Below are 15,282 nucleotides of genomic sequence, written 5' to 3'. Positions count from 1 at the left end.
GTTGATGACAACAAGAAACTAGGGGAATGGGTAGGCCTCTGTAAAATTGACAGAGAGGGAAAACCCCGTAAAGTGGTTGGTTGCAGTTGTGTGGTGGTTAAGGACTATGGCAAAGAGTCTCAGGCGAAGGATGTCATCGAGGAATACTTCAAGTGCAAGAAATGAACAAATAAACTTGGTTCTTGTTCCAAAAAAAAAAAAAAAAAAACCGATGCTGTCTTCTTGTACTAATTATTCTTTCATTTCTAGTTATTGTACTCCTCAAACTGTCTTTCTCTCTTATAATTCGTTCACTTACATGTCTAGCTCCACAACTAGACTCTGAGCACATTCAGGCAGGAATTATGGGATAGAACTGGTAGTCAGCCACTATATAAAGAAATTTGGAAACTCCTATTTAAACTCATTTATTTAGGGGCATCTGGGTGGCTTAGTCGGTTAAGCATCTGCCTTTGGCTCGGGGGTCCTGGGATTTGAGCCCCACATCAGGCTCCCTGCTCAGCAGGAGCCTGCTTCTCCCTCTCCTCCCTGATTGTGTTCTGTCTCTGTCACTATCTGTCTCTCTCTCAAATAAATAAATAAAATCTTAAAAAAAACCTCATTTATTTCATTGAATCTGATGCAAAGCAGTGATTAGGTACTAGGCTTTCTTTTTTGGTTTAGTACTGGAAGTTCAAAGTCTTTATCTTTGCCTAAGATAGTATTAGAACAATTCTTAAAATTGGGTGTTGGGGTGGTTATGGTGGGGGTAGAGAAGGGAAAGGGGAGATGTATCAGCATCTGGGAAAGAGGATATGGTTAGAAGAAGTGCATTCTGAAAGGAACCATCACCTTGATATTTATTTATTTAAAAAAATTTTTTTTGAAGATTTTATTCATTTGAGAGAGTGAGCAAGAGTGGGGGAGAAGGGGCAGAGGGAGAGGGACAAGCAGACTCTGCGCTGAGTGCGGGCCCAATGCAGGGCTCGATCCCAGGACCCTGAGATCATGACCTGAGCTGAAATCGAGAGTCGGACACTTAACTGACTGAGCCACCCAGGTGCCCCTACACTAGTTGTGATTCTTAAAAAAGGTCCTTGGACTGTTTCTTAAGTTTACACCCCTGTCTCTAAATTCTGTTTGGCTTTTAAACTTCTTTTTTTGACAGTACTTTAAGTAGTAAAAACTATTTATATTCTGAATTTTTATTACAGAGAATACAGTATCTTTTATAGAAAGTAGATACCTGACTTGGTTTGTAATAGTGCTAAATACCAAATGTTTCTATTACAAAATATTTTTCTGGTAAAACTAGCTGATTTGAGGTAAACTTATATATAGTCTTGTTATAAAGAAAAATACATCTTTGTAACTTTGTCTTAAACTTGAGACAGGTCCTTTTCTTTGTTCTAAATCCGTCATGATTTTATATTACTATTTACAGGTGGAAAAGGGATGGAAGTGGAAATAAAATCACCCACCCCGTTTCTGGGAAAAACATCTTACAGTTTGTGGCAATAAAAAGGAAAGACTGTGGAGAATGGGCAATCCCAGGGGTAAGAAAAGAACTAAAATAAAATCAAATTAATGTTTTAAGTCCTTCTTAGTTGCTTCATTTGCTGCAAGATTATTTATTGTGTGTGGATCTTGATCCTTCATTTATTTTCCATTCCTCTCCACTTCAATTAGTAATTCTTTTGTCATTCATCACTGTAATGAAGTCTCATTGTCAATAACAAGTGTAAGGTAATGCATCAAAGTTGTTAGACTTTGAGTCTAATTATAAAACCCTTGGAAAAGAACATGGACTTTGGAGTTAGACATAGGTTTGTATCCTGGCCTTTGCACTTTGAGCTGAAGATTTGGAGTTCAGATTCTTCTCTTTAAGATATCTTTATCTTGGGCATCTGGGTGGCTCAGTCGTTAAGATATCTTTATCTCTTTAAGATAAAGATAATGGTATCTGCTTCATAGGATTGCTAGCAATAGCATATAAAGCACCTCATAAATGTTGGATCCCATTTCAGACTTCAACCTCTACTCCAAATCCAGAGTAAAACTGTTAGCATTGTTTTGTTGAATTCTGATAACTTTAGACATAAAAAAAGATAACTTTTATTACTTACTGTTCCTTGTAGTTTTAAAAGTTTCCATAATATCAGGAATAGTGGACTGTTTTTGCATTCATGTCAGTGTATATTTGAAGTGGCATTTTAAAATGGGTGTTTGTGCAACAGAGGTTTTTTTAATTTTGTTTTGCTTTTTAAGATTTTGTTTAAGATTTTTATTTATTTATTTGAGAGAGACACAGCGAGAGAGGGAACACAAGCAAGGGGAGTGGGAAAGGGAGAAGCAGGCTTCCCGCGGAGCAGGGAGCCCGATGCAGGGCTCGATCCCAGGACCCTGGGATCATGACCTGAGCTGAAGGCAGATGCTTAATGACTGAGCCACCCAGGTGCCCCTTATTTATTTATTTGACAGAGAGAGAGAGAGCAAGAGAGACAGGGGCAGAGGGAGAAGCAGACTCCCCGCTGAGCAAGGAGCCTGACACGGGGCTCTATTCCAGGACCCCGGGATCATGACCTGGGCTGAAGGCAGATGCTTAAACCAACTGAGCCACCCAGGCGCCCCCAACAGAGGGTTTTTTTTTTTTTTTTTTTTTTAATTTTTAAAATTTTTTAGCAACAGAGGGTTTCCTATTTTATGCCATATGAAATGGAGATAGTTTGATAAGAAGATGACTTTTATACATATACTGCTATCTGCAAGAATGGTTTTTTTCTTTGTAGGATAAAAATGGATTGGAATGAGCAATGAGGAAGTATTAGCTTGCTGTATTCTTTCTTGCCTCCAGGCCTTCCTTCCTTAGCTGGAGTTTGGAAGGTATCAGGAAAGGAGTCTGAATGGCTCAGTTTACCATAGGCTAACCTTGGACCAATTACTGTGATCAAATACATGAAATACCCTGACTGGCTGCTTCTACTAGAATCAAATGGTTTACAGAAGAACATACCACAGGAGAATGGGGATCATGATTATGGGCAGAAAGAACAATAAATGTGTACTGTATCACCCAGTAAATATTTGTTGCATGAGTTAAAGCATATTACTTTTTCTTTTTCTTAAACAAAAATGTGACTGTTAGGGGATGGTGGATCCAGGAGAGAAGATTAGTGCTACACTTAAAAGAGAGTTTGGTGAAGAAGCTCTCAACTCCTTACAGAAATCCAGTGCGGAAAAGAGAGAATTAGAGGAACAGTTGCACAAACTCTTCAGCCAGGAACATCTAGTGGTAAGAAATGGTGGTTCCTCTGAAGGATTTAGCCCCATGGATTAGTGAAAATTATTTAAAAGTTCACCTGGATATCTGGTAGATTATTCTCTGAATAAAGTGAACTACCTATGTATTTGAAATACATATTCATGAAAACAATTTAAATTCTAGGGGCGTCTGGGTGGCTCAGTTGTTAAGTGTCTGCCTTCGGCTCAGGTCATGATCTCAGGGTCCTGGGATCGAGCCCCGCATCGGGCTCCCTGCTCAGTGGGAAGCCTGCTTCTCCCTCTCCCACTCCCCCTGCTTGTGTTCCCTCTCTTCGCTGTGTTTTTCTCTGTCAAATAAATAAAATCTTTAAAAAAAAATAAAAACAACTTAAATTCTAGTAGATCTTCACTGTAAATAGAGTTCTATTTAAAGTTTTATAGCCCAACTTTAGGTCAGTTACATTAGAATACATTTTTATCCTCTGAGTTTTTCTTTGGACTAGATGTGAGCTAATGTGACCCTGAGTTTACCCATCCATCAGAAAACCTTTAAAAAAAAAATTACATGAATTTAGCTCTTTGCAAGGACACTTATATTTTAAGTTATGTTATTCAGAGTTTTTCTGGTTGATAACCATTTAAGTCTTATGTCTGTTTTGTCTACATACCCTTTGTGATTTAAAAAATCACCTTATAAGGTATATGTATACTGATGATAAGAAAAAGGACTGAGTTTCTTGTCTTTTATGCTGGCTTATGTTCCACTTGCTTTGTTTTCTTTCTAGAATTAGGATTTCTTATTTATGTTTAGGTTTTTGGTCACATTTGTGTTAGATGGCTAGATCCAAATCTTTTCATGTATTAATAATAGCTTAAATATTAGTCTTTACTAAATTTATTTATAGATCTCTTTATAACTAAAAGAATATTTGTATGTCTGAAACCATAATTACAGAAATTACTAAAATAGAAATGTACTTATAGAGCCTTTAAAAAAGTCATATGGCCCAAATATGACTGTTCCCAAATTATGAAATTAAAGTCTGTGGAGTTGAGGGTTTTGTGAATTTTTTATTTTCACACGAGGGGGTGGGAGGTGGGAGAAGGGGCAGAGGGAGAGAGAGAATCTTAAGCAGGTTCCACGCTTTGCGTGAAGCCCAACACAGGGCTCAGTCCCACAACCCTGAGATCATGACCGGAGCTGAAATCAAGAGTCAGACGCATGGGGCGCCTGGGTGGCTAAGTCGTTGAGCGTCTGCTTTCGGCTCGGGTCGGGTCCCGGGGTCCTGGGATGGAGCCCCGCATCGGGCTCCCTGCTCCGCGGGAAGCCTGCTTCTCCCTCTGTCTGCTGCTCCCCCTGCTGTGCTGTCTCTCTCTCTGTCTCTGTCAAATAAATAAATAAAACCTTTAAAAAAAAAAAAAGTCAGACGCTTAACCAACTGAGCCACCCAGGCACTCTGAGGGTTTTGTGAATTTTAAAGCTGACTCAAGTGGTTCTGGACAGTATTGTTTCCTGGGAAATTTAAAGATTTTATTTATTTATTTGAGACAGAGAGAATGAGAGAGACAGAGAGCACATGACAGGGGGAAGGGTCAGAGGGAGAAGCAGGCTCCCCGCCGAGCAGGGAGCCCGATGCGGGACTCGATCCCGGGACTCCAGGATCACGACCTGAGCCGAAGGCAGTCGCTTAACCAACTGAGCCACCCAGGCGCCCGTTTCCTGGGAAATTTAAAACAAGCATATGGAATGCTACATGAAAAAGGTTCTATGATGTTTACATTTCTTCTATGAAAGGTGAAATAATGGAGTCAGTTATGTCAAGGGGTTTTAAAATGGAGCTAAGAGGCCTTTAGGGAGGTGGGCCTTATACATTTCCTCACCAGGTGGAGCCCTGAACTTTTAAATTGGGCCAAACCACAAATACTCCAAAGACTCTACACAAATTCCTGCAACTTGCTAAAGAACAGACTTGCTTAGTGATAGCCTTAGCAACCAATTATATTCAGCCACGATTGGTTTTCTGTACCAACGCCAGTCAAAATTCCTTGTAGACAACTTCTACAAGCATTCTCTTTCTATCTTTAAAAAAACCCTGACTTGGAGCACCTGGGTGGCTCAGTCGTTAAGCATCTGCCTTCGGCTCAGATCATGATCCCAGGGTCCTGGGATCAAGCCCCACATCAGGCTCCCTGCTCGGCGGGAAGCCTGCTTCTCCCTCTCCCTCTCCCACTCCCCCTGCTTGTGTTCCCTCTCTCACTGTCTCTCTCTGTCAAATAAATAAATAAAATCTTTAAAAATAAAAAAATAAAAACTCCTGACTTTGTTCCCTAGTGGGACACTGGGTTGCTACCCAAATCTGTATACTCTGAATTGCAGTTCTTTGATCCTAAGTAAATGCTTAATTATTGCCTCCTGACAATTTGAGCTTGGCACTTTTTTCTTACTGTGGTAAAAAATAAGTAACATATAATTTACCATTTTAACTATTTTTAATGTACAGTTAAGTAATGTTAATTATATGCACACTGTTTTGCAACAGGATATTTATATTTCTGATTCTAATGAAGGAAACATCCATCTGCTCTACCCATTTGTGTTCATTCTACACTTTTTTTCTGCCTCCTTTTAAAAATAGATATATAAGGGATATGTTGATGATCCTCGAAACACTGATAATGCATGGATGGAGACAGAAGCTGTGAACTACCATGATGAAACAGGTAAGCTGACTTATGTTTATTAAACCGACTGGATAAGAGGCACTCTGATATTTGTGGAATGACTGCTCATCAAAGAGAATTTGCTTTTTCAAAGCTCTTGATAGCTTGGCCAAATTGTCTTCCAGAAATACGCCATTTTCATTCCCAATAGTGATTGAGAGCGTTACTTTTAATTTTTTGATAGTTATAATTATTTTAATAAATATATTTTTATTTATCTGTAAATATAATTATAAATATTTTCATTTATGGTTTCTGGTTTGGGGTCATGCTTAGAAAGATCCACTTACCTTAAGAGTGTAAAATGAGTTGCCAATGATGGTTTTATTTTTTTTACATTTAAATCTCTAATCCCTCTAGAATTTATTTATTTATTTTTAAAGATTTTTTAAATTTATTTTTTGACAGAGAGAGAAACAGTGAGAGAGGGAGCACAAGCAGGGGGCATGGGAGAGGGAGAAGCAGGCTTCCTGTGGAGCAGGGAGCCCGATGCGGGGCTCGATCCCAGGACCTGGGATCATGACCTGAGCCGAAGGCAGACGCTTAATGACTGGGCCACCCAGGAGCCCTTAGAATTTATTTTGACATAAGTTTTCATACTTATTTAATATGAACTCTTTTTTTTTTTTTTTAAGGCTAATATTCTTCTTAAAGGGAAAAGTTCCCTTATTGGTACCTCTACTTAAAATTTAGGAACTTGGGGGTGCCTGGGTAGCTAAGTTAAGTGTCTGACTTCACCTCAGGTCATGATTTCAGGGTCCTAGGATCGAGCCTGACGTTGGGCTCAGCACTCAGCACGGAGTGTGCTTGTCCCTCTGCCCTCCCTCCTGCTTGTGCTCTCTCTCTCTCTCAAATAAATAATAAATAAAATCTTTTTTTAAAAAAAATTAGGAACTTGGTTAAAATTTGGGCATCTGGAAAAATTTGGAACATTCTAGTTTTTAATTGACTGGGCCACCTAATACAATGATGATTTAAGACTATTTTTAATAGGAATACTTGAATCTATAGAATTATGCTGAAAAATAAATAAATAAATGGATTACTTTTTCTTGGTGATGTTTTTTCTTTGGTAACAGGTGAGATAATGGATAACCTTACCCTAGAAGCTGGAGACGATGCTGGAAGAGTGAAATGGGTGGACATCAGTGATCAACTCCAGCTTTATGGCAGTCACTCTCAATTTATCAAACTCGTGGCCGAGAAGCGAGATGCACACTGGAGTGAGGACTCTGGAACTGAGTGCCGCGGGTTGTAGCCCGCATTGCTGTGGGAGCCACAGGCCAGCAAAGGGGCGCGTGCTGAAAAGAAGGCGGTATCACAGAGCTCATCCTACAGGAGGGCAGGGTCGGTCACTTGGAAATTATTTTATCCACTTTCAAAGCTATTTGCATTTATTCTATTCGCATCAGAATAAAATTAGTAAATATGGTGAAATTCAACACAGAATTTTCTGCTTTCTGATCGAAAGAAATATAAACAATCATTTTGTATGTATTCTATTTAAGCAGAGCTTAAACCAAGTCTAAACAACTGGTGATCTTTGAAGAATCATAATCTGAATAAAGATAAATTTATGGTCACCCATAACTTCTGTTTTCCATCTAGTTCTTATTTTTTAGTTCTGTTCTTTTTTTTTTCTATTGATCTACTGGTGTCTGAAGGATGTTCCTGCCACATCAGGCTCCTTTAGGAGGAGCACCACCATTGTCTAATTTATCTTTAAATTATTTGCTTCATATTTTGTTTTATGTGATCTTGCTGAAGCTGATTTCAAAATGGAAACCTTATGTATTCTTGACTTTAGAGTCATCAGTGTTTTGAGGAAATTTCAGTCACTCTTTTTTTTTTAAAGATTTTATTTATTTATTTGACAGAGAGAGACACAGTGAGAGAGGGAACACAAGTAGGGGGAGTGGGAGAGGGAGAAGCAGGCTTCCCGCGGAGCAGGGAGCCCGATGTGGGGCTCGGTGGCCTGAGCCGAAGGCAGACGCTTAACAACTGAGCCACCCAGGCGCCCCTCAGTCACTCTTTTAGTCAATAAAGATCAAGATGAATGAACAAGAGCTCATGTTCTCACTTTTCAAAAATTCTGAATTTAAAATATGTTCAGGAAATTAGTAAATCGATTGTTTATTTCACCACTGTAACTGCATGTATCATAATAGATGTTCAGAAAGGAATTGAAATGAGAGAGACAGGGAGGTCTTTGAGAGTTAAAGTTTTTTTTTTTTTGGAAGGGAACGTTAAGGATTGGAATAGGTTTTTGAGAGGCCCACTGTTAACATTATAATTCCCAGAGGAAAGGAAAGAGTTGTTGATGTTCTAGGTGCTTCTGGAAGCAGGGAAGAGGAAGGAAAAGAATACTTGTCTGAGTGGGCATGTGTATCACATTCTGGCTGTAAGATATCTATTGGGAAAGTCCCATGGTATTTAGTCCTGTCAACCTAACGTAGGGACGATCATAATTCCTTCATTCCAGCTGGACTACAGATGGGGCATCTGAAGAAAAGGAAGTTTAGGGGATAGAGACATGGTGTTTCCCTTTCTTCACATATTTGAGAAAGGTATTAGGTTTACTCTGTAGCTTGAGGACAGAACTTGGGCTAAGGTAAATCAAAAGGTTCCCCCCCCCAACCCCAGATTAGTGTCAAAACTACTTTGGTGGTAAACCTGAGCTGAACTGACAGGAAGCTTTCTCTCCATTCTTGTGACTGTAAATTTTGCTGAGAAACATTAGAATGTTTGATTTCAGGATGTTTCAGACCCTTCTGGAAGAGTTACAAGGTTTAAATATGGTACTAATTTTCTAAAATCCATAAAATCCTGGTCCCTGGATATGTAATAAGGGACTTGTGCTGACCAGGATGACCTGCTCATTAGGTGATAGGTAGGATGACCTTCTCCTAGAATGAATGATTTGGATTCTACTTTTACTCTTTGGCAGGAAGAGATTGCTTTTTCCTGGCACTGAATAGAATTCTTTAAATTGAAGCTGCTTACTAAAGCTCTTGAGAAAGTTTGAGCAATTCCCTGAAGGTAAACATTTACTTATGTCTAATAGTGTTGAAATATTTGCATTGACATTAGAAAAGATATTAGATAATACATTTTATTTAAAGAATGACTAAAGCACATGATCTATAGATAATAAATTCTTCATGGCATTTTGGAGTTTTCTCTGGAACATATACAAAGTATGCAGAATTATAAAACTACTATAAACTATAGAAGGATAGAAGTAGATGATCTTCTGATAAGTGTTTTAAATAGCCAGCATCATCTATAATAAGAAAAACCAGATTAAAATTTTAGTTTAAGACATTTCTGGAGGAATATCTGCTCCTATATTACTAGGTGATATTACCTCCATATTTGCTTTTCTTATATTTTAGGTATCAGGAATACTCTTGGAATACTTTTGTCTAAAGGAGATATTTAGCAAAATAGTAATAACATCCATTTACTGAGTATCTACATGATATCACTCAATCCTCAACAACAATCCTATGAAGTTAGGTGGTATTATTTCCATTTCACAGATGAAAATGATATTTAGAAAGATTGTCCCAAGGTTAATTCAGAAAGGGCCAGAGCTGGGATTTGAATCCTGGTCTGCCTTGTTCCTAAATCTGTTCTGTATTGTGTTCCTTACTAAGGTGATGAAGCTTTTACGATTTGTTACTTTAAGCATGCTGTTTGGAAGATTATATATTACTTAAGGAGTACCCACATTATCCATAGTGATATAGTTAGAGTTTACGACTTGACTTTAGGGCCACGTGTGATGTAGCTAGCATTGTTGAAATTGAAATTTTGGCTCAGAGACAGTTTATTTGGTAATATCTTAAGGCTAAATGACAGCAACCAATATTTTTCTTGCTAGCAGGTGTTCTTAAGCTTTTGAAAGCATTTCAAACTCAAACGGAAGCATATGCTGAACTTACATAATAAGACCATAATTATCTAAAACCTAAATATTTGGTAGCTAAAGAGGGCACTTGAAAATTCTAACCACTTTTAGAGGTTAAATGCTCTATTTTCTTACAGTATAAGAAATGGTGGTTGGTATTATACTCTAACATATTTGTGAAGTTTTAATAAACTGATTTAAAAATACATCCTTTGAAGAAAGCATTTAAGTAGGTTAATTAATTACCTGCTTTCATCAGTACACTTTCATCGAACTATTAATTTATCAATATGGACATGACCTGAGACTATTAAACTCCTAAGATAAAAATATTTTTAAAATGTATAATAGTGCTTGAAAGATATGTGGGGATTTTACTCACCGTATATAACTTCTGACATAGTAGTGAGAGAATTATTTCTGCCAAAATAAACAATACAGATTATAGTTACTATATGAAGGTATTTTTGCCATAATTTCTTCTTTGCTTCCACTCATGTCTCCCATCCTATGGTTATTTTACTGCTGATGGATTAGTATTGGTATAATCATGTGTACTGGGAGGTAGAAAATAATGTGGTTCTGTTACACCGGAAGTGCTGATAAATTTTATCTTCAACTGGGTTTTCTGCAACAAAGCGCTTAACTTCTCCCATCTGGCCTTTGATGGCCTGATACTAAGGAGCTCTAATTTGGGTAAGTCAGTTGGGTTTGACTCTGCCATATGTTTTTATGGTTCAGGAGAATTATCCTTACCTTTCCTGAGATTAAATGTCACTTGCTTTTATCAATAGAATCATAGAAATAAAGTCTTACCCCAATGAAACCCTAAAAAAAAACCCAAAAAACCAAAAAAACTCATCAGTCCATTAAATAGGTTTGTAGTTTATAATAGCTTAAAAATTAATATGAACTTACCCCACGTTGGTTCAAAATAGAAGTGATTAACTATGAAAGAAGAAAAGTCAATGGTCAGTGCTAGAGCTCTCAGTGGGTTTATTTTTTTAACTTAGTCCACATATAAGCTAAAATATTTTCTATATGAAAATCTTTCTTTTTGTTGAAAAATTCCATTTTTAGTGCTTTATTTACATGATGTAAGATTTTAAAATGAATATACACTATCTAGATTTAAATTTCCTTAATTCAAAAAACTATTCCCTTGTAACTATTTTCTTGTAACTATATTCACTATATCTGAAAGATAGGAACTTGATGTGAATGGTTAAGAAACTCGCTGTGTACATATCCAGGCAAGTGCTATGTTTCTTAAATTATGCAAGCTCCCTATGTGAATGATACTTGAACCAAAATTTTAGGACAACTATGACTACTTTGCTTTGAGGGTCTGCTTAGACAACCCGTTTCACTGGAAGAGTCCTGCTTTGTAGCTTCCACAGGTCCTTATGTTTTAACAGACTGGCAGCTTGCTCAAGGAATTGACCACTGAAAGAAGGCGAATCCCTCTATTTGCAGAGCTGTCCACCCCGGCACATATGCAAGAACATGTAAGCTAAACACTGTCCCAATTTTCTCTTAGGCAAGAGCGATACCTGAGGTAGTGTTTGTTCTCTTAGGGGGCCTCTTCCTGCTTTCTGACTTAACTAGGATCACTGGGAGAAAAAAATTCTTATGACTATGAAGATGATGCAATTCTATAAGTTATTCAGTCAGAATTCTTCCCACAATGGGTTGCGGCCAACAGCACTTTTTTTTTTTTTAAGATTTTATTAACTGATCTCGCCACTCAACGTGGAGTTCGAACTCACGACCCCGAGATCAAGAGTCACACGCTCTACTGACTGAGCCAGCCAGATGCCTCAGCCAATAATACTTTTAAAAAGTTCAATAAAAGAAAGTATAAATAGGTATTAAGTGTTCAGATCTGGTAACCTGAATGAGTCCTGTGTCTGAGGAGTCAGTATTTTCACTGGAAGAGACTTTGGAGGTAAACTATACTTTTTCCCATGGTCACACAGCTAATTTAATTGTAAAAGTAAGATGAGAATCTAAGCTTTCCAACTGCAGGCCGGTGGTCTTTCAGCCATGTTTTGATGTAGAGGTGAACTTGCTATTTTTGTAATCATCAGTAATTAATCATGGAAGATAGTTTCCTAAAACATTTTTAGTTAGAAATATGCAAGAATTTTTATTGTTTGCCATTTGGAAATGGACTATAATGTTGCTTAAACAGAGTGGATTGTGGGGAGAGCACTAGCACTTCAACTCAAGAGACTTAAGTTCTTACTGATTAGACTCAGAAGCTATTTGATCTCAAGGTTCTGGGATGCATAAATATTGCTCAAGATGGTTGGCTTTAAATAGTCTCGAATCCGAAAATTTTTACCTCAGGCACACAGATGATTTAGGTCTAAGTTTCTGACATTTGTACAAAATATGCATGTCCTTGATTCTAAGATACCACCAACTGTAAAATGTACCACTTAGTTAATGATTGCATTTTAAAGAAAAAGGAGATCCCCTTAGAATAAATATATGTATCTGTTGTGAGTTTTGTCTTGATTTCAGAAAATGTTTAAGTATGAAAAGTATGTTTTTAGAGGAAATGGAATTTTTTAGTGTTTTCTTTTGTAATTCCACTCAAGTATTTCTCCTGAGTTTTCATAAACTAAGATCCTGATTAACTTACTGTATCAATAAAGGGCATCATTAAAAAGTTGAATTCATGCATTTCAGTTAAAAAAGTATTATCTGTTGGAATTCAGATTTGATAATTTTTAATGTATTATGTGTTTATACTAATGCCTTGTTAGTGAAGAAATAATCAAGTCTATTTCATTTCTCCTAAAGCAGTTTATTCTGTAAGTCTTTCAACTCTTCACTTTCACCCACATCAGTGATGGAAGAGGTTGTTTTGTCAATACATAGTTTGGATGAATTCAATAATGAATGTAGAACTGTCCACGTGCATTGAGATTGGTTTTTGGCTTTGAATTTAACAGCTGTGCTTTATTTTGTTTCCAAATGAATTAGACTAATAAAGATAGTAATTTTCAGGGCGCTTGGGTGCTCAGTCACTAAGCGTCTGCCTTAGGCTCAGGTCATGATCTCAGGGTACTGGGATCGAGCCCTGCATCAGGCTCCCTGCTCCGTGGGAAGCCTGCTTTTCCCTCTCCCACTCCCCCCTGCTTGTGTTCCCTCTCTCACTGTGTCTCTCTGTCAAATAAAATCTTAAAAAAAAAAAGCATAAAGATAGTAATTTTCATGATGAACTGGCCTATCTTATATAAGGAGTTCCATGTAACATTTTTATGAACTTTATACATTAACAGGGCAGATATATTTACCATTATAAGATCATTAAGTGTCAGGACCTAGAATAAAATGTAATAAAATAAGGAGTTGTAATTCAGCATTTTGTTTATCTTGTCTATGTTATACATTTTATATTAGCTTGATTAATGAAAACATGCTTTTTAGAATTCTTCCATTTCTAAAATTATGTCATTAAGAATCATATTCACTAATATTTTAAGTAACTCCCCCTTTCCCCCCCGCCAAACCTACTATCTCTGGAAGCATATAGTCCACATTTTCTTTTGTGGTATCCAAACACAGCAGGGACTTTTTGAAAAGGTCATTAAACTTATGCCTACTAGGTTGGAAAAAAGACTGTATTTTAGGATCACTTCTTTATGAAAGAAAACCTTAATAATGTCATTTCCTATCATTGTAATAGGAGTATCATTAAAAAATTTAGTTTTAATATGCTATAAAATACACAACTTATTTTTTGGTTTGTGACTCAATCAATCTCATCACATGTAATTGTCCTCCCATTCAGCAAAATCCTGTCAAAAGTAAAATTTAAATAATCCTTTTATAACATGACCATAATCTTAAATCCAGTTCAAAGGATTCCATTTCAATAAGAATGCATTTTTCTCTCATTAATGGCAGATATAAGCATATGATTTTAGAGGTGAAATGGACTTTATAAATCATTCATTTTCATTATTTTATAATCTAGAAGAAAGTAAAACTCAAAGGAATTCAAGATCACTCCAAAGTATGAAATGGCAGAGTTTGCATCCCTAGATTATTTGACTTCAAATGCTTTTTCTACTAGTTTCCTGGGTTCCTTCCACACGATCAAGGAAAGTTTCAGGTCTTAGGTAGTTCAGTTTGCAAGGGTATGTGAGATTTGTACATTAAATGACTCAAACCAGATAAAATACCAATAACTGAAGGTCCAAAAGAGAATGATGACTATTAATCCTTGGTATCAGGTTTCTCTCCAATTAAATCTAAAGAATTTTCAAATTTTTGTTTTGTATTCATTTAAATACTTTCTTAAAGGACATTTTAAGTATACTTACCTGATTTGGATCAAAAGGAAAAGGAAAAGGAAGAGGAATTGGAATCTACAAAAAAAGAGGGGGGAAAGTGAATTGTGAATAAAACAAAATTTTGTTTTAGCTTTTTTTCTCATTAACTCATTCATCCATCCATCCATCCATCCATCCATCCTCCATCCAGTACTTATTGAACAATTATATGCTCTTAAAGGAGCCCACTTTCTACTTGGTGGAGCTTAGATTCTAAGGGATTTTAAATTATTTTTTTCTCTCGAGAGGTATGCCTTTTTTTTTTTTTTTGGCTTAATTAGTCAAATCGAAAGCCAAGGAATCTGTCTTATGGGCTTGATAGTTCTTGTGAATCTGCCAATTTCTCTATAGTGGTTTATTCTTTGATTTTAATACTACTCTGCCATCTGGTGGAAGGAAGTTTCCATTTCAAATACTAGTGATTCTTTGTTGCCATACGGATTTACCTAAGATGTTAACAGAGAAACTTAAATCTTACTGAATTTCAGCCAGAAAACGAAAAGGGAAACAATGCTCTAGCCTTGACTATAACCAAAATTAGCAATTAATTAGCAATTAATGATAAATGCAAGTACTTAGAAATTCAGGATATGTGAAAACATTAAAGACTGTTCCATTGAGTACTGTAACTTCAGTGACAAATTTCCAAAAGCCTACTTAAAGTTGTGATATAAACAGTTTGAAATTAAATACAAGCAAAAAGGTGTTTATTACATTTAGATATAAAACAAAAATCATACAAAACCATGTTTGTTTTCAAAGTAGGTGGTAGACAAGAAGTTAAGCAAGATTCTATTTTATTTTATTTATTTATTTTTAAGATTTTATTTATTTATTTGACAGAGAGATAGAGAGAGAACACAAGTAGGCAGAGGGAGAGGGAGAAGCAGGCTCCCCGCAGAGCAGGGAGCCCGATGCGGGACTTGATCCCAGGACCCTGGGATCATGACCTGAGCCGACGGCAGCCGCTTAACCGACTGAGCCACCCAGGCGCCCCAAGCAAGATTCTATTTTAAAATGTGTGTGAACTTTTCAAAATATCATTGCTTAAATACCGTC

At 36.8% G+C, this 15,282-nt stretch overlaps 2 protein-coding genes across 2 annotated transcripts in view; one reads left to right on the top strand and one right to left on the bottom strand.

Annotated features, from left to right (window-relative positions):
* Positions 1-1,401, bottom strand: part of LOC102744364 (estradiol 17-beta-dehydrogenase 11) — a 27,070-nt gene extending 25,669 nt beyond the window's left edge. Inside the window, exon 1 of the mRNA XM_081812871.1 lies at positions 1,342-1,401. Within this exon, the coding sequence (XP_081668997.1) occupies positions 1,342-1,401 (60 nt within the window). The remainder of the gene's footprint in view (positions 1-1,341) is intronic.
* Positions 825-7,551, top strand: NUDT9 (nudix hydrolase 9). The gene is made up of 4 exons (XM_081812193.1): positions 825-1,535; positions 3,125-3,271; positions 5,877-5,961; positions 7,041-7,551. Exons 2-4 carry the CDS (start codon positions 3,128-3,130, stop codon positions 7,217-7,219), a joined length of 408 nt encoding a protein of 135 aa, XP_081668319.1. The 5' UTR covers positions 825-1,535; positions 3,125-3,127; the 3' UTR covers positions 7,220-7,551.
* The last annotated feature ends 7,731 nt before the right edge of the window (positions 7,552-15,282 follow it).

This window comes from Leptonychotes weddellii, chromosome 2 (assembly GCF_054177405.1).
Source record: "Leptonychotes weddellii isolate Sample4059 chromosome 2, ASM5417740v2, whole genome shotgun sequence".
NCBI classification, from domain to species: domain Eukaryota; kingdom Metazoa; phylum Chordata; class Mammalia; order Carnivora; family Phocidae; genus Leptonychotes; species Leptonychotes weddellii.
Note: the sequence above shows the minus strand (reverse complement) of the source record. Positions and strands in the feature narration are given on the sequence as shown.